Source organism: Tachyglossus aculeatus, chromosome 22 (assembly GCF_015852505.1).
Source record: "Tachyglossus aculeatus isolate mTacAcu1 chromosome 22, mTacAcu1.pri, whole genome shotgun sequence".
In the NCBI taxonomy this organism is placed as follows: Eukaryota; Metazoa; Chordata; class Mammalia; order Monotremata; family Tachyglossidae; genus Tachyglossus; species Tachyglossus aculeatus.
In genome coordinates, this window is record NC_052087.1 from 2,420,939 (window position 1) to 2,447,840 (window position 26,902).

Consider the following 26,902-nt stretch of genomic DNA (forward strand, 5'->3'; position numbering starts at 1 on the left):
GAAATGTTTCATCTCCGTTCATAATCGAGTCTCTCTGACACCCACAGCAACAGAAATCCAGTACCACAGACCTTACCATCGGCAGGGAGAAGGCTATTCCTAACCTGTGGGCCAAAATCATTTCCCAGCACCTTCCAAGGGTCCAATTCTGTGCATCTGCGGATTTCCCCTGTATCTGTAGGGTCTTGAGATTCAGGGCTGGGTGTTCCAGGGTTGGAGGGGAGGGGATAATGAAAGGATAGGAGGTGCGACTGTACAGAAATATTGCCCTGGGGAATAGGAAGGGGCTGAGGGCATCAGCCATGCTACCCACCTTGCCTGTGTTACCTAATTCCACCAGAAATTCAAGTGACAGACATGTCCAAGAACCTAACTGCTTCCAAGAGTCAGCTCCCTTAGGGATTAGGGCCTAGGCTACTCCTCTCTAAATGCCTGGTTCTGTACTCTACAAAGACCAAGGGCAGGAGAGAGAGGGAGAGAGAGAGAAAGAGAGAGAGAGAGAGAGAAAGAGGGAGGGAAAGAGAGAGTGAGAGAATGAATGACTATATACATGTACACACATGCATAGGAAAACAAGCACCCTTGAGAAATACATATCTTGGAGGTAGGGGGGCAAGAGGAGGGAGGAAACAGGATGAAAATTCAGAGAGAGAAGAAAAGGGACTGTGAAACTGAAGATAAGTGCTTAGTACAGTGCTCTGCACATGGTAAGTGTTCAGTACATACCACTGATAGATAAAAGATACAAAAACAGTCCTTGAGATAAATGATACAGAAATCCACACCCCTTCCCAAGTCGCCCGGGAAAAAGCATCTAATGGAAAAACTGGAGAGAGGAAATGAAGGTTCATCATTCTGCTTTGGAGAGCAATGGGTTAGAAGGAGGACTAGATGTTGGATTATTTTCTGGCATGACCATTGGTTGGAGAGGCTGGAAAGAGCTTCACTGATCCAGAGTCATCATCATCATCAATCGTATTTACTGAGCGCTTACTGTGTGCAGAGCACCGTACTAAGTGCTTGGGAAGTACAAGTTGGCAACATGTCATAGGGCTTTGACATGTCAGAGTCAAAGGGCTTAAAATAGTGCCAACACCAAAATGAGTGTGGGAGGGCAGGAAATCAGTCCCCGCTTTCCTGAGGGGACAGTTGGAAAAACTGGACACTCAGAGTTGTTCCAGTGACCTCTGTCCTACACAGGTCCCTGCTGGAAAAAGGAAAAAGAAAAGACTTCATTGCACAAGTGGTCAACAAAGTGCTTGGAAAAACAATAAATATAGTTTGGCTTGTTTTTTCCTAATGCCGAATAGGAGGGGAAGAATGCTTATTGGCAATCTCTCTGAGGAGAGTGCAAGGTCGTTTGGAACCAGGATTATGTTGCCTACGTTTATTTTATTTTTCCCAGCAATTAATATAGTGCTCCGACACAGTAGGCGGATCACTGCGACTTACTGAGTAAGGAGAGACTGTGAGCCCACTGTTGGGTAGGGACCGTCTCTATATGTTGCCAACTTGTACTTCCCAAGCACTTAGTACAGTGCTCTGCACACAGTAAGCGCTCAACAAATACGATTGAATGAATGAATGAATGAATGAATGAGAGAGGCCAAGGAGAGACAGGAATCAGAGCGAATGAAGGGTAGGTATGAAAAAGGCCGAGCCTTGGCCCAATCTTCCAACAGAAGACTGGTCTTACTAATCAATCAATCAGTGATATTTGTTAAGCACTTACTGCGGGCGGAGCACTGTACTAAGTGCTTAGGATAATACAATGCAACAGAGTTGGAAGACACATTCTCTGCCCACAAAGGGCTTACAGTTTAGACGGGAAGACAGACATTAAAATAAATTAGGCATACATACGTAAGTGCTGTGGGGATGAGAGTGGGGTGAATCGAATACCAAGTGCTTAAAGGGTAGGAATTAGAAGCAGCGTGGCTCAGTGGAAAGAGCCCGGGCTTTGGAGTCAAAGGTCATGGGTTCAAATCCCAGCTCTGCCAACTGACAGCTGTGTGACTTTGGGCAAGTCACAACTTCTCTGGGTCTCAGTTACCTCATCTGTAAAATGGGGATGAAGACTGTGAGTCCCCCGTGGGACAACCTGATCACCTTGTAACCTCCCCAGTGCTTAAAACAGTGCTTTGCACATAGTAAGTGCTTAATAAATGCCATCATTCATTAGGAATCAAAGTCAGTCAGTTAGCCAATTGTACTTATTGAGTGCTTACTGGGTGCAGAACACTGTACTAAATGCTTGGGAGGGTACAATGGAACAAATACATTCCAACTTGTACTTCCCAAGCGCTTAGTACAGTGCTCTGCACACAGTAAGCGCTCAATAAATACAACTGAATGAATGAAATACATTCCCTGCCCATGTGGGCAAGGACAAAGCAGAAGGGAGAGGGAGAAAGGGAGACAAGGACTTACTGGGGGAAAGCCTGCTGGAGCAGATGTGATTTCAGTAAGGCTTTGAAGGTGCGGAGAGTGGTAGTCTGTGATACAGAACACTCTGTGGGAACGTGTCTGAGCGTAGCGCATTTCTCCCTGCAGGATCCCTAAATTTTGTCCCAAGTCATCGTGCCACCTCCCCCAGGTCCCTGTGAAAATGGGCACCTCTTCTGAACCATTCATTCATTCATTCGTATTTATTGAGTGCTTACTGTGTGCAGAGCACTGTATTAAGCGATTGGGAAGTACAGATCGGCACCATATAGAGACGGTCCCTACCCAACAACGGGCTCACAGTCTAGAAGACTCACCCTGGGGGGCAGGAGCTGAGGCAAATGGGTGTCTGAAATAAAAATAATGGACATCAAAGGTAACCAGGGCTCTATCCATACCTGGACAAGGAAACTACCCAGCTGAGATCTGAAATGTCTGATTAAAAAAACTGGTTGAATGAGCTCTCTCTCTGGGTCACTGGCCACCACCCTGCCTGTAACTCCCTACCCTTCTTAGAAGGCTTTTTTTTTAAAAAAATTATTTGTTAAGTGCTTACTATGTGCTAGACACTGTAATAAGGGCAGGGTAGAAACAAGCTTATCAGGTTGGACACAGTCCCTGTTCCACATGGGCTCCCAGTCTTAATCCCCATTTTACAGAAGGGATAACAGAGGCAATGAGAAGTGACTTGTCCAAGGTCACACAGCAGACAAATGGCTGAGCCAGGGTTAGAACCCAGATCCTTCTAATCCCCGAGTCTCTATGTGCTAGGTTTCAAACTTCTGGATGTCACCAGAACTACTACTGTTGACATGGTCTACTCATGTCCCCAGTCCTATTTAGGAGTATTAACGGCCCCATTAGTTGTAAATTTAATGGGGAGAAAGACCCCTTTCAATTTTGATATTAAAAATCAACACTGAAAAACATTCATAATTTATCCTTCCATTAGCTGGACAAATACTCGGATGATGCAAATTGGATGAGAAAGAGGCACGTTAGCCAATTTAAAATGATATCAAAGCCTCTCCACTGTTCCTACCCCTCTCCTCCTGGTGCTCTAAGATCTGACTGCTCAGCCACTATTAAGCATCATCCAAAAATCCTAAGCAGAGCCAAATGTTTTTAACCCCTCAGCCATTTCGAAACAAATATTTTTCTGTATTTATGAACTCGATACATTAGCGGGTGAGTTTTTCCTTCAGAACAACTGGCGTGATGGTTTCCCAAAGCACATATTTCTTGGAAGGATCCTTCCTCAGTCCAAGAATGAGCATTTGTTAAACTACACTGAGGATCTGTATTATCTAAATTAAACCGAGGGCTGTGGTACTATTCATTCATTCAATCATATTATTGAGCACTTACTGTGTGCACAGCACTGTACTAAGTGCTTGGGAAGTACAAGTTGGCAACATGTCCCTACCCAACAGCGGGCTCACAGATGGTCCCTACCCAACAGCGGGCTCACAGTCTATCTGAAGTATTCAAAAGAGCTTTGTGTTTGAGAGTGAGCATTCAAAATGAGTTGTAAACTCAATGATGGGCAGCTAATACTAATAATAATCATGGCATTCATTAAGCACTTACTATGTGCCAAGCACTGTTCTAAGTGCTGGGGAAGATACAAGGTAGTCAGGTTGTCCCACGTGGGGCTCACAGTCTTCATCCCCATTTTCCAGATGAGGGAACTGAGGCCCAGAGAAGCAAAGTGACTTGCCCAAGGTCACACAGCAGACAAGAAGTAATAATAATAATAATAATAATGGCATTTGTTAAGCGCTTACTATGTGCAAAGCACTGTTCTAAGCGCTGGAGAGGGATACAAGGTGATCAGGTTGTCCAACGTGGGGCTCACAGTCTTAATCCCCATTTTACAGATGAGGTAACTGAGGCACAGAGAAGTAGAGGAGCCGGGATTAGAACCCATGACCTTCTGATTCCCAGGCCCATGCTCTATCCACTACTCCATTCTGCTTCTCCTATAATAATAACTATGGTATTTGCTAAGTGCTTACTATGTGCTAAGCACTGGGGTAAATACAAGGTAATGAGGCTGTCCCACATGGTGCTCAGTCTTAACCCCCATTTCACAGATGCAGTAACTGAGGCACAGTTGGTTTATTGTTGTATTGTGCTCTCCCAAGCACTTAGTACAGTACAGTGGTAGTACAGTACAGTTCACCTTGTAGCCTCCCCAGCAATTAGAACAGTGCTTGGCACGTAGTAAGTGCTTAATAAATGCCATCATTATTATTAACTGCAGTAACTGCAGGCCCAGAGAAGTTAAGTGGTTTGCCCAAGGTCACCCAGCAGACAAGTGGCGGAGCCGGAATTAGAACCCACGTCCTCTGACTCCCAAGCCCGTGCTCTTCCCGCTAAGTCACGCTGCTTCCCCACGCTGGCCCAAACGACTAGTACAGTGCTCTGCACGCAGTAAGTGCTCAATAAACTCAACTGCCTGACCAACCTGGCCTGCTCTTCACCCCTCTGCTGCTCTCTCTGCTTCCCAGACCCTCGCAATACCCCAGAGCCGCGGCCCCTTCGGAGCTCTGTCGGCTGGGCTGCATCCTCGCAGCTTTAGGCCACGATGGAATGTCACCCCCTGAAAGATTTTCAGGCCTGCCTGGATCCGGGAAAAGCAGTGAGGGGGCGATGCAGCATTTTCCATCTAATTCTCCCAGGACTTTGGCCTGGACATTTGCAATTCCCTGAGCCCAAGAGGGCAGGCAGTGCTACAGGATAAAAAGCCCACAGTTAGTGTGGGCAGAACTTGCGTTCGATCAGAGCCAGCCCTGACAGCTAAGCACTCCATCTGGGTCCCATGATATCGACATTTTTTTTTAACGGCATTTATTAAGCGCTTACTATGTGCAGAGAACTGTTCTAAGCGCTGGGGATGTTATCAGCTGTGTGACTTTGGGCAATTCACTTCACTTCTCTGTGCCTCAGTTACCTCATCTGTAAAACGGGGATGAAGACTGTGAGCCCCCTGTGGGACAACCTGATCACCTTGTAACCTTCCCAGTGCTTAGAACAGTGCTTTGCACATAGTAAGCGCTTAATAAATGCCATTATTATTATTATTATTATTATTATTACAAGGTGATCAGGTTGTCGTACGGGGGGGGCTCACAGTCTTAATCCCCATTTTACAGATGAGATCACTGAGGCCCAGAGAAGTGAAGTGACTTGCAAAGTCACACAGCTGACAACTGGCGGAGCTGGGATTTGAACTCATGACCTCTGACTCCAAAGCCCGGGCTCTTTCCACTGAGCCACACTGCTTCCTATGCCTAGCACCTCTAATATATGACATTTTAGACAGTAGAGACTTTCCCTAAAATAATGTCCCCATTTATTTTGACTGGAGCCTAATTCACTGTCTGTATTAACATTTAAAAAAAAAAAAAATCAAGCAAAAACTTCTCTTCATAGACTACCACCCATCTCAATCGCACTGATTGAGTACTTACTCTGTGCAGAGCACTGTACTAACCACTTGGGAGGGCACAATACCACAATAAACAAACTCTCCACTGCTCCTGGAGGCACTAACCAAACCACACTCTTGACTCTCTTGCCTCTGACTCCTCACCTAGGTTCTTCCCTCAGCCAGGTACTCCCTCTCCGACCCTAATCTGTCCTCATGTTCAAGGCCCTCATCCTCCAACACGGCAAGCAGGGTGGCCTAGTTGGAGAACCTGGGTTCTAATCCTACCTCAGTCACCTGTCTGCTATGTGACCTTGGACAGATCACTTCTCTGGGCCCGTTTCTTCATCTGTAAAATGGGATGAAATCCTCCTCCTTCCGATTTAGACTGTGAGGCCCATATAATACAAAGACTGTGTCCAACCTGATTAGCTTGTATCTAACTCGGCGTTTAGTACAGTGCCTGGCAGACAGTAAGCTCTTGAATGCAATTTTTCCTTAAAAAGGCTCCCTCTAACTCCCAACTCCAAAGTTACAGCAGCCATTTGGCCTAAGTATTTCTTTTGTCCTTCACTCGGTACTTGGGTATATAGGTACCATCAATTATTTATTCTGGGAACTTTAGGGAAGCAGCAGGGCCTAGTGGATACTGCATGGGCCTGAGAGTCAGAGGGACCTGGGTTCTAATCCCAGCTCCATTTATCTGCTGTGTGACCTGGGGCAAATCGCTTACATTCTCTGTGCCTCAGTTACCTCATCTGAGAAATGGGGATAAAGACTGTGAGACCCCTGTGGGACTGGGACTGCGTCCAACCTGATTAATTTGTACCTACCCAATGCTTAGTACACTCTCTGGCACATAGTAAGCACTTAAATACCATGTGAAAAAAACAGGAAAAAAACCTACTTAATTTGTAAATATTTTTCTCTCTCCCTCCATCACAGTGTAAGATCACTGAAGGCAAGGAAGTGCCTCATGTTTCTGTCTTTGATGGTCTTTGCAAAAATGGGTGCTCAATAAATACCAGCAGTAGAGAGAGAAAAATAGCAAGAGGGAATATCTGAAAAAGACAGGCCCCTATGGGTAAGATAACGGGAATGGCCACAACCCAGTGTGGAGAAAAGAGCAGAAGCTTATGAAAAATTCAGGGTTTTCAACAGCATTTGCATTAAGAAAGGTTTCTCTTCCAAGGTCAGTCACAGATGCTCAGTTATGAGTTGGCAAAGCAGCCCAAAGTCTGGGAAACGCCAGACATCCTTGAGGGTCAAAATGCCAGCTACCTGACCCCAAAGATATGACTTTCAACTGACGAAAATCTGGAATGTCCCAGGGAGGAAAATGGAACTTCTTGTTGATTGTCAAGAAGTAGCGCAGAAACCAGAAACAGAACTTTAGAAGGGGCATGCTAAGAAATGGTAAACTACAATTACATGGTGTGGCCCAGTGGGGCAGGGAATGTGTCTGTTTACTGTTGTACTGAACTCTCCCAAGTACTTAGTACAGTGCTCTGCACACAGTAAGCATTTAATAAATTTGATTGCCTTAATAACTAGAGCACAGGCCCGGGCTTCTAAGCCCATCTCTGCCACTTATCTGCTGGGTGGCCTTGGGCAAGTCACAACTTCTCTTTGCCTCAGTTACCTCAGCTGTATGATGGGATTAAGGCTGTGAGCCCCACATGGGACATGGACTGTGTCTAATCTAATTATCTTGTATATAACACAGCATTTAGTACTGTGTATGGCATATAATAAGTTTAACAGATACCAAAAAAAATGTTAACCAGTATCATCAATGGTACTTACTGAGTGCTTACTGTGTGCAGAGCACTGTACTAAGTGCTTAGGAGAGTACAAAAGAATTGGAATACACAATTCCAACCCTCAAGGAGTTTACTATGTAGGGGGAAGATGGGCATTAAAAATACAGGTAGTGGGAAGCAAAGATTTTTACCCAAATGCAACCACAAAGGAAAGGGGTAAGAGGACCTAGGTGATGTGAAAGTTCTAAAGTATCAGTAATGGGCAAAATATGGTGGTGAGATGAGAGATTAATCAAGGAGGAGATGTGATTTCAAAAGGACTTTGAAGAAAGGGAGAGCAACGTCCTGCCAAATGTGAAGACGCAGAGTTCCAGGCAGGAGGGAGGACTGGAGCGAAAGGATATTGTCGGGAAAATCGGAATGAGGTACAGTGAGAGGAGTGAAGCGTACAAGCTGAGGTATAACGGGAGAAGAATGAGAGAATCAGTAGAGTAAGGAGAGAACTGATCGAGTACCTGCAAGCCAAAGGTCACAAAGTTTTCAGTTCGAAACAGAAAAGAACGAGCAGCAAGTGGAGGATTTTGTGGAGCGGGGAGATGTATGTAAAACTCCGTCTTAGAAAAATGATCCAGGTGGCAGACTGATGTACTGTCTGGAGAGAGGGGGAAAAAACGGAGGCAGGGAACTATGTGAAGAGTTGAAGTCGTTGAGTAAGGATATGACAAATCATGGCAGGTTCTTTGGCCAGCATAGTAGTAGCTGCAGTGGAGAAGAAGGGGTGGATTCCGGAGATGCTGTGAAGAAAGGACCAGCAAGATTTGGTGACTGACTGAATATGGAGATTAAAATATATTTAAAGAGAAATTGAGGATAATGCCACGGAGGTGGGCTTGAGAGATGGGTAGGATGGTAGTGATGTCAACAATAGTGGGAAAGCTCAATGGAGGAGAGGATTTGGGAGGGAAGAAGAGGACTAGACTCTTAATTACCTACTTTGATTGGGGACCAGAAAATCCACACAGGCCTGGCTGACATAAAAAGGATCAGAGGGAATCTCAGAAGGGTGGGGCAAGTCACTGGGTTCCACAGATGCAGTGGTCAGCCTTTCACCATTTGCTCTCTATTTCCTCCAAACTTGCCCCGCTTCTACAATAGAAGCCTTCTTAAATTCTGCTTCTTCCATGACACCCGCTTCAGGGAGGTTAAGGTACAGCTGGTAGCGGTCCCCGCAGCTCACCGAATCCAGACTCACAAGTTGGAGCGGGGTCTTAAGTAATAAAAGAAACGTGGAAAATGTTGTCCCTAATTTAAGCGCAATAAAGCACAAAGCTACACACCCATTCCCTGGTCATCACCTCTCAGCTCCTCTAGTAGATATGACTTACTGGCCGCTGAGCAACTTGGGTATTTGGCTCAGGGAAGCGAAGATGAAAAGGTAGAGGAAGACCAAAAGATCTTCAGGGGATGGAAGCCCCCTCCAGCCAACTGGAAAGTGATGGGTTCAAATCAGAGTTGCCCCTCCTGGAAGGTAGGAAAAACCAACAGCCTTGCCTGCTGTACGGAGGCCTGAGACCCCCAATTCTCGGGAGGCAGGAGTTGGGGCCAATTGTCCAGAACAAGAGTTCCAGAGTGGACTCAGTCTCAGCCTGTGGGAGAAGGGGGAGTTGAAGGAGCGCGTTATGGGCAGGGAAGATATCCACTTATTCTAGCGTGGCTCAGTGGAAAGAGCCCGGGCTTTGGAGTCAGAGGTCATGGGATCAAATCCCGACTCCGCCAACTGTCAGTTGTGTGACTTTAGGCAAGTCACTTAACTTCTCTGTGCCTCACTTCCCTCAACTGTAAAATTCGGATTAAAACTGTGAGGCCCCCCGTGAGACAACCTGATCTCCTTGTAACCTCCCCAGTGCTTAGAACAGTGCTTTGCACATAGTAAGCGCTGAACAAATACCATCATTATTATTGTACTCGTCCAAGTGTTTAGTATAGTGCTCTGCACAGTCGGTGCTCAATTAATGCCACTGATTGACTGGTCAAAAGCCCCTCTGTTAGAGACGGTATCAATTTGAACCCGGAAGCGAAGCTACAGACTGAGTGACCTTTCTGCTACCACTGAACGTCTCACCCGGCATTTTACAGGAGGCAAGGAGGCAATAAGCCCCCTGCCAGGACTCACCCACACTTCTCTGGCTCCTGGCAGGAAAGCAGGGACAACCTCCCTCTCCTTCCCAGACCAAGGCACACAGAATCCAGGGTAACTCAGATAGTAGTAATGATGGCATTTGTTAAGCGCTTACTATGTGTCAAGCACCTTATGAAGCGCTGGGGTAGATACAAATTAAACAGGTTGGATTAAGTCCGTGTCCCACACGGGGCTCACAGTCTTATTCCCCATTTTGTAGATGACGTCACCGAGGCCCAGAAAAGTGAAATAACTTGCCCAAGGTCACCTAGCATATTAGTGCCAGAGCCAGAATTAGAACGCAGGTCCTTCTGAATCCAAAGCCCATGCTCTAACCAGATCTGTGGGCCTGAAAGGCCGAGGATTGGATTGAAGATTGGAAACCACAAAAGTTACTTTTACAAGCTCCTTCTAAGTGCAGTTGTCGTGGAGACTGCTCTTGCAGTAACCCTGCTTGTTTCCATCTTTGGCACAGCCAGGCTGAAGGTGCCTTTGTCTCCTCTTAGCTAGCATGAGGTTTTTGCAACAGCTTGTCCCCAGTAGATTGAGCTTTTACCTGAATTTGGTTTCTTTTCAGCAACAGTGCCAGGGAACAAGGACCATTCCTTTTCCTCAACTGGGTAGCACTCCCATGGTGCATGGCATCGCACACACAAAACACTCAATCAGTAGAATCAACATTCCACTCCAAGCAGTTAATCAATTGTTGCTGATGTTTCTAAAGCTCCAAAAGTTAACATTTCAAAACAGAACTACTCAACTCTGCCAATCCAATCTGCTTGTTTCCACCCCAGCACTGAGTACAGCACTTGGCACACGGTTAAGCACTTGACAAATACCACAATTATTACAGTCAATCAGAAAGTTTCTTGGAATAGGGAAGTAGTGTGACGTGGTGGAAAGAGCACGGGTTTGGGAGTCAGAGGACCTGGGTTCTAATACCAGCTCTGCCACTTACCTTCTGTAAGACCTTGGGCAAGTCACTTAACTTCTCTGTGCCTCACTGTAAGACTCTGAGCCCCAAGGGGGACAGGCCCAATTATCTTGTATTTACCCAGCACGTAGTACATTGCCTAGCACATAGTAAGCGCTTAACAAATACCACAATTATTATCATATGTAGGCAAATTTAAAAAGATGTATGTACTTTGTTTGAAAAGATCAGATTTACAATAGAGAAGGGAGACACATTGATATTTTGGCAAGGATCTTAGTAAACCGACTGACGTGGCCAAAAGAATATTGGCCAACTATTTTCTTAATAGTTTTTAAGTGCTTTCCTCTGCTCATAGCTAATGCAGGGGCATGTCCCACGTGGGCCCTCAAGTGAATGTCACTTATTTTGAGGAAGATCTGGGCCACCCGCCTCAATGGACCACAGGGAAGAAGAAGAGGAGGAGGAGGAGGAGGAGGGAAGACTGGAGAATATCCACTCTGTCCCTGGGCTCGGATGTCAGAGGCCAGAGTGAGGGACGGCAAAGTAGGAAGAGAGGTGAAAAAGTCAGAAACCAGAGAGACTGCAAATGGACATGTCCCCGCTGCTACTCTCAGCAAGGCCTTGCTGAGCTGAGGTACTCTGAAACTGCTCAGTTTCTGAAAATGACAAATCTTGATTTATAAATGTGACGAACGCTAAGGGCAAGCAGATACATTGCAGAAGCATTTCTTTGAGGCGTTGGTACTGCCTCAAATGTCTGATGGGTTCATGGGGCTTGACTGGCTCCCACTGGCTCCTAGAGCAATCTCAGAGGTTATGCTGACAACTCGAACTGATAATAATTTAAGTAGCAAGGTGAAGTTGCTCAGGAGGAACTGATTGGCTCAACCCCATGTTACTCTATTTTACAAAATGTAAGTCCACAGCTCATATGTATAGATCTGTAATTTATCTATTTATTTATATCAATGCCTGTGTCCCCCACTAGACTGTGAACTCAGGAGTGTGTCTGTTGTACTCTCCCAAACAGTACAGTGCTTTGCACATAGTAAGTGCTCAATAAATATGATTGAATGAATGAATGAATCGGACTCTATAAGTCAGGAAGGGTTCAGGAATTGAATGACAATGCCCAAAGCCAAAGTGATTTTCCTTCCCTCTACTGCTATTATTTTGCCATTTTCTAACAGGGCATCAGAAGGGGAAAAAAAGGCGTGTGAAAAAAGAATGCCCAATTAATGGGTCTGGAGCAGTGTAGATTTAGCACACATCTCTTTAACACAAGATGACCACACCCCAGGTCTGTGCTGATGTGAATGACCAACCCCTAAATGACCTTGTGATCGCCTCAGCAATCATGCCATCAAACCAGATGGCTTTGAGTGGACATGTTCTTCATTTGGCCATTTGTTATCTACATTTTCTCTTTACTCTTCCAACTCAAGACCCAACTCCCTAACTTTCCCATCGGAACTGATTCAGGACTGAGGACCTGTGAGAAGCGCAATCGGTTGTAGCGCTAGTAGTTTTGAACAGCACTCCTTGCTCTCTCTATTCTGGTTTTGGCACTGCTGGAGTAGGACAGTAGGGGTAAAACACAGTGGGAAGTTTATACAGAGGATTTCTTTTATTTTAAACATGTAGAAGCTATTTGTGGTCAACAAGTGGACATAAGGGAAAGTATTTTTATTTTGTTTTACTTGAAAGAAACAAATGAGAAGCTTGGGGGAGGTTTTTTTCCATTCAAGAAGCTGCAGCTGACAGGACATCTTAGAAGACTGGCTTTCTGTTAAAGTTAGGGTTTTTCTTCCCCTTCAGCATATCTTTAAATGATTTATTATAAATTATTCCTTCATATTAATGACTATCTCCCCCTCTAAACTGTAAGCTCATTATGGGCAGGGAAGGTGTCTGCTAATTCTCTGGTATTGTACTCTCCCAAGATCTTAGAAAAGTGCTCTGCACAAATTAAGTGCTCAGTAAATGTCACTGATTGATTGATTGACTTCTCAGCAGTATCTCAAGAGGAGATCTCCCGCCTTCTCCCAGAATCTGTGCCTCAACCCCATCCCTTGGCAAATTATCAAAATACAGCATGACTAAGTGGGAAGAGCCCGGGCTTGGGAATCAGAGGTCATGGGTTCTAATCCCAGTTCTGCCACTTGTCTGCTGTGTGACTTTGGGCAAGTCTCTTCACTTCTCTGGGCCTCAGTTACCTCATCCGTAAAATGGGGATTAGGATTGTGAGCCCCACGTGGGACAACCCGATCCCCCTGTATCCTCCCCAGTGCTCAGAACAGTGCTTTGCACATAGTAAGCGCTTAACAAATGCCATCATTATTATTATTATTATTGTCTCATCCCTTCTTTTCTCCCTGACCACCATCTTCAACTGTTCATTCTGTTCTTCCCCACTGCTTTCAAATGTGTTCACGTCGCCCTTATTCTCAAAAAAAAAAAGTCTCGACTTACGGTGGAAGTCATAGTTGGGCAAAGACGAACTTCACACCCACCCTCAACCATCTGGGCTCATCCCAGGACTCTGCAAGACCTGAGAGTTTCAATCACGGGTGAAAAGGCACAAACTATTGGCTTTCAGTCCTGTTAGGTCCTCGAAACCTGCCCCCTTCTAAACCTCTTCCCTACTTCAGTCCCTACGCTCAAAATTAAATGTTGCCACGTCCAGTGGACATCACATGACCCCAATTCAGCCAAAATGCAATGCAAAAGAGCAAACAGGAGGGTTTGCTCAGGAACACCACACACACTTAAGGTGTGCACTGAGAGAACCTTGCAATCCCAATGAGCTGAAAGAGTTGAGGTGAAGCAGAACGTTTGGAAAATTTGGATGCACAAACAAGGAGTCTATTTTTAGAAGGTAATCACAGGTACAAACTTACTGTTAAGTGCCATGATGTTATCCGTTCCTGGGTGATGGAAATTTATTCCCATGCGCCCTGAAAAATAAAATGAGTATTTTTAGAAGCAAAGAGGAAAATATAACATTCAAATCTACACCCTCATCCTTAACCCCAACAGAGAAGCACAAGGACTCAAAACAGGTAAACTTAACACTTCGTTATTTTACAGGAAACAAGCTTTTCCACATGTTTCAAAGTTTTAGGGATAAAAAACTCATAGAATGAATACCCAAAAGTCAGAAGAATGCTCCACTGCCTCAATAAAGCAGTATTTCTACCATTAAGATTTGGGAAAGGGTGTGAGGGGAGAAAGGCACTATTGAAACGGCTCAGAACCCCTCAGAAACAAAAATTAAAGGTGCCTTATTGAACCCAAGGATGGGCAAACTGTTTAACAGAAATCCACCTTAAATTGGTGGGAAAAGGGGAGGAAGGACACAGGGGGGCAGGGGTAGCTTTGAAAAGAAATGCACCCAGATCATTTTGTGTTTTGTAAACTTTTTGAAAGTCTCCAGGCACAGTTTCGCCTGACATGTATGCCTGGAAAATACTGTCGACTGCAAACTGTTTTGCAAACTGGCTTCTGACGGACACGGCCCCTGGGACATTAAAACAAGTAGCTGTAAATTCTGGTTGGAAGGCCCAGTGCTGTAATTGGGAGAAATATCACTCATGAGCTTACCAAAATGAAAATGTGCCACCAGGAGGGGAGATACCAAAACCAAGCCCTAGGCCCCTTCATTCAGCGCTTAGAACAGTGCTTTGCACACAGTAAGTGCTTAACAAATGTCATCATTATTATTGGTGAAGATAAATGAAGAGATCTGTCATTTCTTTGTGACTTCTGTGGCTTGCTGGAAAGTTAAAAACTGATGGGGTGGAAATCAGGGAAGCATGCAATAAGCCAGCAACAGCAAAATGATTTCCTCCAAGTATGGTGCTTTGAATACCAAGAGACAACAATTTGCAGAAAAAGTTTCCACTCCACATTCAAAAGACTGCAGAGAAAGCATTGGGTCAGTGTGAAAAGTCATGCTTAATTCCAAATGCAGGAGCTGAAGCAAATTCAGCTACACTGAATACCTACCCATCAACCAATCATATCTATTGAGCGCTTACTGTGTGCAGAGCACTGTTCTAAATCCTTGGGAGAGTATGGTACAACAGGGTGGGCTGACACGTTCCCTGCCCACAGCAAGCTTACAGTCTAGAGGGGGAGGCAGACTTTGATATAAATAAATTATGGATATGGCCATACATGCTGTGGTGTACATAAATCCACATGCAAGAGTGACGACGTAGAAGGGAGTGGGAGAAGAGGAAATGAGAGCTCAATCAAGGAAGGCCTTCTGGAGGAGATGTGCCTTCAATAAGGCTTCGAAGACGGGAAGAGTGATTGTCTGTTGGCTATGAAAGGGGAGGGAGTTCCAGGACAGAGGCAGGATGTGGATGAGGGGGGTCAGCTGCCAGATAGACAAGGTCAAGGAACAATTCGGAGGTTGGCACCTGAGGAGGTAAGTACGTGGGTTAGGTTGTAGTAGGAGATTGGTGGGTAAATTTGGAGGGGGCAAGGTGCTTGAATGCATTAAAGCCGATGGTAAACAGTTTCTGCTTGATGTGGAGGTGGATGGGCAACCACCGGAGGTTCTTAAGGAGTGGGGAAACATGGGCTGAACGTTTTTGCAGGAAAATTTTCTGGGCTATAGAATGAATTATGGAATGGAGTGAGCAGAGACAGGAGGCAGGAAGGTCAGCAAGGAGACTGAGGAAGTAATCAAGGTGGGATAGGATAAGAGCTTGGTTACAGAGAGCTGGCTTCACCATCTAAAGTTTCAGTGACTCCTACCTAACCCAGGCTTCTCCACCATCACACTGGCTCTGATGGGCCACTGGGCCTCCTACCATCAATAATAATAATAATAATAATGATGGTATTTGTTAAGTGCTTATGCGCAAAGTACTGTTCTAAGCGCTGGGGGGATACAAGACGGTCAGGTTGTCCCATGTGGGGCTCACAGTCTTAATCCCCATTTTACAGATGAGGGAACTGAGGCACAGAGAAGTTAAGTGACTTGCCCAAAGTCACACAGCTGGGATTTGAACCCCTGACCTCTGACTCCAAAGCCTGTGCTCTTTCCACCGAGCCAAGCTGCTTCTCAAGCCCAGTCACATGTCCTCATTCAGACTAAATAAATAAATTATTTATTCATATTAATGACTACATCCCCCTCTAAACTGTAAGCCCATCCTGCCTCAGTTTCTTCATCTGTATAACGGGAATAAAATACCTGTTCCCCTTCTCCCTTCCACTTTCCCCATTTGGGACGGACTGCTGATCTGATTACCTTGAATCTATCTTCCCCAGCATTTAGTACAGTGCTTGGTGCCTTTTCCACCTCCTAATTAAGGCTGTGAACCCCATGTGGGGCAGGGATTATGTCCAACCTGATTACCTTATATCTAACCCAGCACTTAGAACAGTGCCTGATACATAGGAAGCCCTTAAATGCCATTGTCATTAGAGTAAGTGCTTAATAAATATCACAGTTGTTATTAGTATTATTATTCTGCTCTGCACACACGTAACTGATGGAACCAGCAAGATCAATCTTGTTTCCAAGCTACTACTACTAGTACTAGACTCAGTTTTTGAATTTCTAAAGCGTTAAAGGAAACAGAGGGTTTGTGCAGAGCAGGTTCATGATACAGTATAAAAGGCAAACTGGTCAGTTTCTGAAAAAAGAGCTGAAAACCTCTACTCCTCAGTCATGATGGCATGTTTGCGGGCATTCAGCTCCAATCAATCAATCAATGGCATTTACCAAGTGCTTACTATGTGCAGAGCACTGTACTAAGCGCTTAGGAGAGTAGTTCACAACAGAATATTAATAATAATATTTGTTAAGCGCTTACTATGTGCCAAGCACTGTTCTAAGTGCTGGGAGGTGGATACAAGGTTATCAGATCATCCTACGGGGGGGCTCACAGTCTTCATCCCCATTTTACAGATGAGGTAATTGAGGCCCAGAGAAGTGAAGTGACTTGCCTAAAGTCACACAGCTGACAAGTGGCAGAGCCGGGGGAGGAGGTCTTTGTGATGCTGTCGGATGCGTCTCCCTCGCCTTGAGGACCATCCCCCTGTAGGGTGGGCACAGTCAAGTCAATCCCTAGACTTGCCCCTGCAGTGAGAGATTGAACTGTGGACCATGTTGCCACCACAAAGGGAAGGATCTGTGTGTATGTGCGGGAGTGTGAAGGGGTTAAGCTTTTGGGGAAGGATAGTTAAGACAAAGCTGCCACTCGAGGTATGGAGGCTGGTTCTGGAAACAGGACCTGGGAATCTGTGCAGGGAACTGGTTCTGTCTCACTTGACTGTGGGACTGAGAAGACCCAGGGCCCTTAATTCTCTAGCTGGGTTAAACCTCCCTGCATGCACAGTCCTGTCTGAAGGGTCAACCTCGACACCCTCAGGCCCTGGAAAAGGGACCTGTCTTGGCTGAATTGTACTTTGCAAGCGCTTAGTATACTGCCCTGCACACAGTAAGCACTCAATAAATACAACTGAATGAATGAATTGGCAGGCCACTGAGAGGTGGATCTGGTCAACCCTGAATGGACCCTGTATCCCTTACCTCCAGCCCCAGCCTAAACAATCTGGTGACAGTGTAGGGGTCAAATTAATCAACCGTTTTTATCCGTGCTTACTTTGTGCCCAGCACTTTACGAAGTAATAATAATAATAATAACAATGATGGTATTTGTTAAGCGCTGTTCTACACACTGGGGAGGTTACAAGGTGATCAGGGTGTCCCACAGAGGGCTCACAGTTTTAATCCCCATTTTACAGATGAGGCCACTGAGGCCCAGAGAAGTTAAGCGACTTGCCCGAAGTCACACAGCTGACAGTTGGCGGAGCAGGGATTTGAAAACATGACCTCTGACTCCAAAGCCTGGGCGCTTTCCACTGGGCCATGCTGGATACAGTAGACGTGGAAGACAAGATCCCAGCCCACTAAGGGCTTCCAGTCTAGCAGGAGAGATGGGCACATCACGATTGGAGGGAAAACAGTAACATAAGTAAAAATGGACAAGAGTGCAACTGGAGAATGTGAGTGGAAAAGCGCTGAGGTGCTACACAATATGAAAGGGGGAAATTTTCATGAAGAGAAGCAGCATGGCCTTGTGGAAAGAGCAATGGCCTAGGAGTCAGAGGATGTGGGTTCTAACATTCGCTCTGTCACATGCCTGCTGGGTAACCTCGGGCAAGTCACGTAGCTTCTCTGTGCCTCGGTTCCTTCATCTGCAAAATGAGGGTGAAACACTTGTTCTCCCTCCTATTTAGACTGCAAACTCTAGGTGGGTGGGACAGGGGCTGTATTCAACCTGATTTACCGTGTTTCTACCCCAAGGCTTACTACACTGCTTGACTTATTAGAAGCACTTCACACATACCACAGTTATTTGCTGGAATTTCAGAGGGACTCTGAAGATGGGGAGAACTCAGTTCTGGCAGATTTAAAAAAGGAGGAAGAGTTCTGGCAGGAGGAAGAGCCTGAGTCAGATATCAGGAACAAAAGAGTCAGGAATGAGGCACAGGGAAAAGTGAGGATGGAAGAAACGAAGAGCACAAGCTGGGGAATAGTAGGGGAAGAGAGTGGATAGCTTAAGAGGGAGGAAGCTTCCTTAAGGGGCTTAAGAATTTAAGAGGGAGCGTCTTAGAGCAAACGGTCCAGGAGTTTCTGTTGATGCAGAGAGGAACGCGTAAGGAGAGGAGAGATGTGTGCAGAGCAACATTTGAGTACGATGAGAGAAGCAGCAGAGTGAAATTCTCCCTCCAACTTGGACCGTAAGCCCCACGTGGGACAGTGATTGCATTTGACCTGTTAACTAGTATTTACCCCAGTGCTTAAAACAGTGTTTGACAATCAATCGACTGCATTTATTGAATGCTTACTGTACTAAATGCTTGGGAGAGCACAATGTAACAGATTTGGTAGACATGATCCCTGCACATAAGGAGTCTCCTGTCTACTTTTGTTTTGTTCTTGTTTTGTTGTCTGTCTCCCCCTTCAAGACTGTGAGCCCGTTGTTGGGTAGGGATTGTCTCTATCTGTTGCCAAATGTACTTTCCAAGCATTTAGTACAGTGCTCTGCACACAGTAAGCACTCAATACGACAGTGAATGAATAGAAGGGGAGATAAACGTGAAAATACATTACAGTTATGTACAAAAGTGCTGGCGGTGAATGAAGGGTACAAATCCAAGTACAGGGATGACACAGAAAGGGGAGGGAGTAGGGAAACTGAGGGTTTAGTTGGGGGAGGCCTTTTGGAGAAGTGACTGTAATAAGGCTTTGAAGGTGGGAAGAGTGATGAACACATAGTAAGCACTTGACAAATACCCTACTATTAATATTATTATCAATAGGGGGAGAGTGTGGAGAGGGGGTAGGAGTTGAATCTGCCAGTTATCCACCCCAGCCCCCTAAATTCCACTACTGCTGTGCGGTCCCTGAACTTCTGCTGCTGCTGGACTTCTTTCCCTCCACTCTCCTAGCTGCCTCCCCTCTCCACTCTTGGCCACCTATCAAAAGGAGCACCTGAAGCCTCCCGCTCTGACAGACAACCAGCTAATCCATGAGCCGACACCAGTCCTCAAAGATTCCACTGGCGGGGAGGACTCGATGGTCTTCATAAGCAGTTTTCACGCCCGTTTAAGTTGACCGCAGGCGGAAATCCTGGCCAATGCCAAACGGAGACTGAGCTGGACTTCACATTCATTCATTCATTCAGTAGTATTTATTGAGCGCTTACTGTGTGCCGAGCACTGTACTAAGCGCTTGGGAAGTACAAGTTGGAAACATATAGAGATGGTCCCTACCCAACAGTGGGCTCACGGAAAGGCAGCAAGTCTTGCCCCTTGTCCAGGCACCAATCTAGACTCCAGCAATGGTAGGATGGGTACTGCCATCACTGTCAGATGACATCTGACAACTTTTTTTTAAATGGTATTTATTAAGCGCTTACTCTATGCCAGGCACTGTACTAAGCACAGGAGTAGATTGGACATAGTTCATGTCCCATAGTCTTAATCCCCATCTTAATGACGAGGGAACTGAGGGACAGAGGCATTAAGTATCTTGCCCAAGGTCACTCAGCAGACAGGTGGAGGAGCCATGATTAGAACCCAGGCCCTTCTGACTCTCAAATCTGTGCTCTACCCACTAGACAGTGCTGCTTCTCGAGGACTACTGGTCCTCGGACTCCTCTTATAAACTGTTCACATCTGTGCTCTCCCCACAAAAATCAATCAATAGTATTTAATGAATGCCATTCTACGCGGAACACTACTAAATGCTTGGAAGAGAACAGGAGAGTTAACAGATATGACCCTGGCCTTTGAGAATCTAGTGGGGCAGGCAGATCATTTACAAATAGGATGGAGAAAGAGAAGCGCTTAGAACAGGGCTTTGCACATAGTAGGCGCTTAATAAATGCCATTATTATTATTATTATTATTATTATTATAAGTAGTAGGGCAAATTGATAAGTCAAGAAGCACTAGGGAAACTTGAAGTAGGAGGAGCATGTATTAGAAGCCCACATGGGCCAATAAACTGTACTAAGCAGTGGAGAAGATAAAGTGAGACCTCGCCTGACTACAAGGAACTTATATTCTAATGGTAGAGACACAAATGAAAATATTTACAAATAGATCAGGCAAAATAAATAATGGAGCGTACAAGTGAATACAAAAGTGTTGAGAATGGGCATAAATGAGTGGGCAAATGCTAGAGATGGCTAAAGGAGTTCCAAGCCAGGAGCATAGCACAGCACAGTGCGAAATAGCATAATGAAGTGGATAAAGCATCGGCCTGTAAGCCTGAAGGACCTGGGTTCTAATTCTGGCTCCGCCGCTTCTCTGCTGTGTGATCTTGGGCAAATCACTTAAGTTCTCTGGGCCTCAGTTACCTCATCTGAAAACTGGGGATTAAGACTGTGAGCCCCAAGTGCGTCATGGACTGGGTCCAACCTTATTAGATTTATCTATCTCAGTGCTTAGTGCAGAGACCGGCATATAGAAAGAGCTTAAGAAATATTTAAAAAAGCCTTTAAAAAACAGTGTGAGCAAAGGGAGGGAAGAGGAAGAATCAAAAGGAAGGTACAGTTGAAAGATTATCTTAGGAACTACAAAGAGAGCAAAAATAGAAGGCACACAAGTTCTTGGAGTGCTTTGTGAGGAGTTTTTGTTTGATGTGGAAGGACACAGGAAGATGATCCGGGTATCAGCATCTGCTAGAGATTTGAGAGAGGAGGCTGATGATAGAGAGAACAATCAGGAAGCTGACATAATAGTCTAACCATAATTGGACCAGAGCATGTAAGATGGTAGTTGTGTGTGTGGAGAGGAAGGGGTAGATCTGGAAGACCATTTTGGCAGGATTGAACTGGAGAGTTGAGAGTTGAAAATCGTCAAGGATGACACTGAGGTTTCAGGCTTTTGGGGCAAGAATGCTGGGGTATTAGCACCTGAAATGGGGAAGTTTGGAGGAGGACTGGGTTTAGGGAGAAAGATGAGGGATACAATTTTAAATATATTGCGCCTGAAGTGCCAGGAGGAAATCCAAGTAGATACATCCTAGAGACATGAGGAGATAGATTGCAGGTTGGATAGGAGAGCAGATTTAGGAAGATAAATTAGCTAGAGAGGGGGTCACCAGGAAAGAGGTGGCGGCAGTTGAATCTATTTGTGAATAGGCAAAAAGAGAGGGGCACCCAGAATAAAGCTTGGTGAAACGCCCACAGCAGCAGAATGAGAGTCAGAGGAGGTGTGAGAGAATTAAACAGGAACAGTCAGAGAGATTGGAGGAGAACCAGTTATTGCTTTGTGTCAGCAATTCACAAACAGACAGTGTTTCAAAATACTGGGAGCGGTCTACAGTATCAAAGATGGCTGAATGGTAGAGAAGAACTTTGCTATAAGGAGCTCTTAGTGGAGTGACTAAGAGCCCGGGCTCTTTCCACTAAGCCACGCTCCTTCTCTCAGCCTTAAAATATGCTCTGCTTCCTCATTCTAACACCGTCCTCTCTTGAACTCACTGCTCTCTTTGGCTATCACCCCATCACCCATTCTTGTCCAAATTCCTCTACTGGATTGTGTATACTTGCTGTTTCCATTTCCTCTCCTCCAACTGCCTTCATCATCTGCAATTGGGTTTTCACTAACTGATACCACTTTCTCCAAGATCACCAATGCCCTCCTCCTTGCCAAATCTAATGGACTCTAATCTTCCTTGACCTCTTGGCTGCTTTTGACACTGGAAACATTTCTCTGACTCAGTTCTCTCCTTGTTTTCTTCTTTCTTCTGAGGAAGCAGAATGGCCTAATGGAAAGAGCAAAGTGCCAAATTCCATTCCAAGCGCTGGAACAGATACAAGAAAATCAGGTTGGACACAGTCCCTGTCCCACGTGGGCCTTGAAGGGATTCAATACCCATTCTCCCTCCCTCTTCGACTATTTTACTGATGAGGTAACTGAGGTACAGAGAAATTAAGGGGCTTGTCCAAGGTTACACAGCAGATAAATGGCAGAGCTGCGATTGGACCCCACTCCTCCTCTGTATCAAGCAGAAACAATTCCTGACATTTATTTGGTTCATTCATTCAATCGGATTTATTGAGCACTTACTGTGTGCAGAGCACTGTACTAAGCACTTGGGAAGTACAAGTTAGCATCAAGTTGGTTCTAGAGCTTTCCATTCTACTTGTTCACACTTCCCCCTCAACATAACCCAGCAATTCTCAACTCTCCCCCGCTGAATTTCTACCTAAGCCTTTTCTTGTCCTTCTACCTCTGGTCTCTTGCTAAAATTACTTCCCCTGCTAGAACTCCCTCCCCCTGTAAGCTACTGCTGCACTTTGCTACGATAATTTGAAGTTGAACGGATGGTTGCTTTCCATTTCAATTTCTGTTTCCCAGTTTCTCTTACCGACAACTGTCTATCAGCTAGTACAACTTCACAGCTTTCTGTTTTCTGTACTATATGGCAATCTAGATCTTTCAATCCACCAAAAATTGTTCCACGATATTCTTATAGAGGTCCATACATATTCATTCATTCATTCAATCGTATTTATTGAGTGCTTACTGTGTGCAGAGCACTGTACTAAGTGCTTGGGAGGTACAAGCTGGCAACATATAGAGACAGTCCCTACCCAACAGCGGGCTCACATTTATATATATATATATATGTATATATGTATATATATATATACATATAAGTGCTTAGTACAGTGCTCTGTGCACAGTAAGCACTCAATAAATATGACTGAATATATATATATATATACAAACACACATACACTATATATATATATATATATATATATATATAACTGAGGTACAGAGAAATTAAGGGGCTTGTCCATATATACATATATATATATATATGCATTGATTTGTTTCCTTTTCAATATTCCTGTAATTCAGCTTCTAAGGACATTTATTTCCATCTTTTGGAGACTTGCAGTACAATCTGTCACTGTTCCCATCATTTCTTCCTTGGATTTAATAGTAATACCATGGCATCATACCTTTTATCCTCTTATTCCATTTTCTACTTTTATCCACATCACTCTTCTCTGAGAGTTTGCAAGACCATATCCACGATTACTGAGATACCTAGGTGGTCTCCTCTTGATTTCTTTTTTCAGTTTAATCAATTCAATTTAATCACACCTTGCTCACTACCCTACTGACCAGCAATTTCTCTTCTGGAGTTTCCTAAATGTGTTTCTGTGTCTTATTGCTTTGTAGGTCTTAAGTCAGAGAAATATCCTTTTTACCAAGCATTTTTAATCTATTTGCGCATACTTCAAGCTCTTCAAATCACTTCCTCTCTTTTGAGATATTTTCCTCTTTTTATTTCCTCTTCTTTAATTTCTACTCTTTCACTTTGACCTCTAGGTCTTCTGGTCTCATCTTCTTTCTTTGCCCTTTACTTTCCCCATTTCTAATAGTTCTCCCTAGGTAGTGTTCATTTGCTCCCTTCTAGTATTTTTTTGCTAGAGTTCAGCCTATTTTAAGTGCGTGGACAAGTTGGGAGCATTTTTGCGGGGTGGACAGGAGGGGAGGTGGGGAAATGAGGGTTGGGCTACAAAGAGCTAACCAGCCAGGAGGATCATTTTGAGTCATTTCAGGGCTGACCGGAAACTCTCAGACCTTGAGAGAGACCAAGGAGGACCCATAGCTAAGAGATTACCTCAAAAACCTATGGGGACAGTTGCCTTGAAAATGTGACTCTTCTTAATTGTAAATTTTCCCCCATTTTTGCCTTTTCATTTACATCATCCCTTTCTTATCTTCACATACTTAACCCTGGCTATGTTACTAGTCTGTGGACACATTTTCAATTGCTCCCTTTCTCGCATGGGAAATGTTATTTTGTTTGATTATGCTCCATTACTCTGACTTATTATATAGATTCGTGCTATTCTCCATTCACTCTCTTCTTGACCCACTGTAATCGGGTTTCTGCCCCCTTCCCTCCACTGAGAGTGAAGCACTTATGTACAAATCTATACATTATATGTCTGTCTTCCCCTCTATAGTGTCAGCTGGTTGCAGGCAGAGAATATGTCTATGAATTCTGTTTTATTGCACTCTCTTCCAAGCGCTAAGTACAGTGCTCTGCAGAGTAAGTACTCAATAAATACCACTGATGATGATGATACTGCACTCTTCAGAGCCTGCAAGGATCTCCTTATAACTAAATCAAATGACCTCAGAATCCTAACCTTCCTTCACCATTTCTTCCTCCCTGAAAGGCTTTCTGACCTCAGCTTTTTCTAGCTCATTCTCTTGAGGAGCTCAACAGCATGCCCTCCTTTACAATTTCTATACGATATCCCCCAAATTTTCCTTTCTCATCATTCATGCAATATTTATTGAGCGCTTACTGTGTTCAGAGCACTGTACTAAGCGCTTGGGAAGTAAAAGTTGGCAACATATACCCAACTTCCCACCTAATCTACTATCAATCAATGGCATCTTTTGAGTGCTTACTGTGCACAGTGTTGTACTAAGCGCTTTGGAAAGTTCAATATGTTAACCCACATTTTGCAGAAAAGCAGTGTGGCCTGGTGGATAGAGCACAGGCCTGGGGTTCAAAATCCCAGCTCTATCACTTGTCTGCTGTGCAACCGTGGACAAGTCACTTCACTTCTCTGTGCCTCAGTTACCTCATTTGTAAAATGAGGATTAAGACTGTGAGCCCCACATGGGGCAGGGACTGTGTCCAACCTGAGGCTGTGTCCAAACTTGTATCTACCCCAGCACTTAGTACAGTTCCTGGCACATAGTAAGCACTTAACGAATACCACAATTATTAATTATTTGGCCTCCACGATACCTACACTTAGAAAGCTCACCAGTTTCAATTCACCTTCTTCTCCATCTCCCCCTTCTCCTACCCCTCCTTGACATGCCCATCTTTCCCAGCAGTAACACAAGAGGATATCTCCCACCTGCTCTCCAAATCTACCCTTCAACAGTGCTTCCAACCCCATCCCTTCACACTTCATTAAAAACACTTTTCCCCCCTCTGTTCTTCCCTACCTGACCATTATTTCCAAGCCCTCATTTTCCAATGGCTCTTTCCTCACTGCTTTCAAACCTACTCACGCATCCCCTAGCCTAAATAAAACCTCAGCACTCTTCAATTATCACCTTCCATCCCTCCTACCATTCCTCGTCAAACTCCTAGAGCGAGTTGTTTACATTTCTAGCTTCCACTTCCTCTCTTCCAATTCTCTCCTTGCTCCTCTTCAGTCTAAGTTCCACCCCAATCATTGCATAGAAATTGCCTTCTCCAAGGTCACCAATGACTACTTACTTGCCAAATCTAATGGCCTCTACTTCATCTTAATTCTCTTCACACTTTCAGCTACCTTTGATACTGTCGACGACCTACTTCTGGAAACCCTATCCAACCTGGGCTTCGTTTACACTGTCTTCTCTTGGTTTTCCTCATCACTCTGGTTGTCCTCCTCGGTCTCTTTTAAGGGCTCTTCCTCTTCCTCCCATTCTCTGACTGTGGGAGTCCTTTAAGGCTCAGTTCTGCATCCCCTTCTATTCTCCATCTAAACCCACTGCCTTGGAGAACTCACCTGTTCCCACAGCCTCAACTACCATCTCTATGCAGATGATTCTCAAATCTACCTCTCCAGCCCAGACATCTAATCTCCTTTCCAAGCTGACAGTTTTTCTTGCCTTCAGGACATCTCCACCTAGATGTCCTGCCTACATCTCAAACTAAAACATGTTCAAAACAGAACTTCTCATCTTCCCACACAAACCCTGTCCTCCCCGGGCCTTTCCCATCACTGTAGAAATCACCACCACCCTCTGTCTCACAAGCCCAGAACTTCGGCATTATCCTCAACTTATTTCTCTCATTCGACATATAGTCAGGCTGTTACCATATTTTGTCAAAACATCTTTAGAAGCGGTCCCTTTCTGCTACCACACTGATCCAAGCAATAATTTCCTGCTTTGACTACTGCATCAGCCTCCTCGCTGGTCTCCTGTCTCTCCCAACTCCAGTCCACACTTCACTCTGCTGCCTAAATCGTTTATCGAAAACATTGCTCGGTTCATATCTCCCTTCTCCTCGAAAACATTCAATGGTTGCCCATCCAACTCCACACACACACAAAAACTCCTTATTAACGGCTTTAAAGCACTTAATAGACTCTCTCTGTCCCTGTTGATCTTCCATAACCAAACCTCCACCTACTCACTGTAGCTGGACTTCATTTCTTGCCCACATCCTCCTTATGGCTTGGAACTCCTTCCCCATTCCCACCTTACAGACCACCACGCTCCCCATCTTAAAAGCCTGATTAAAATCACATCTCCTCCAAGAGGTCTTCCCTGATTAGATGCTCATTTCTCCTACTCCCTCTCCCTTCTGCCTCCCTTCCCCTCTTAGCCCTTCCTTCTGCATTATGCAATAAGTTCTGTAACCCTTAAGTACTTTGATAATCACCCCACCCTCAAAGCATACCCATCTATAATTTAACATTTGTCCCCCACCCCAACTACTCTGTAAGCTCCTTGTGGCCAGGGATCGAGTCAAACTACTCAATTGTACTATAGTTTCCCAAGCCCTCTGCACACAGTAAGTGCTCAACAAATACCACTGATTGATTCCCTCCTAACTT

General features: G+C 44.8%; 1 protein-coding gene across 2 annotated transcripts in view; it reads right to left on the reverse strand.

Moving 5' to 3' along the window:
• Window positions 1-26,902, reverse strand: part of CPEB3 (cytoplasmic polyadenylation element binding protein 3) — a 180,052-nt gene that overhangs the window by 76,267 nt on the left and 76,883 nt on the right. For both annotated transcript variants that reach the window (XM_038764075.1, XM_038764074.1), the window contains exon 3: window positions 13,658-13,714. In XM_038764075.1, coding sequence (XP_038620003.1) covers window positions 13,658-13,714 — 57 coding nt within the window. The remainder of the gene's footprint in view (window positions 1-13,657; window positions 13,715-26,902) is intronic.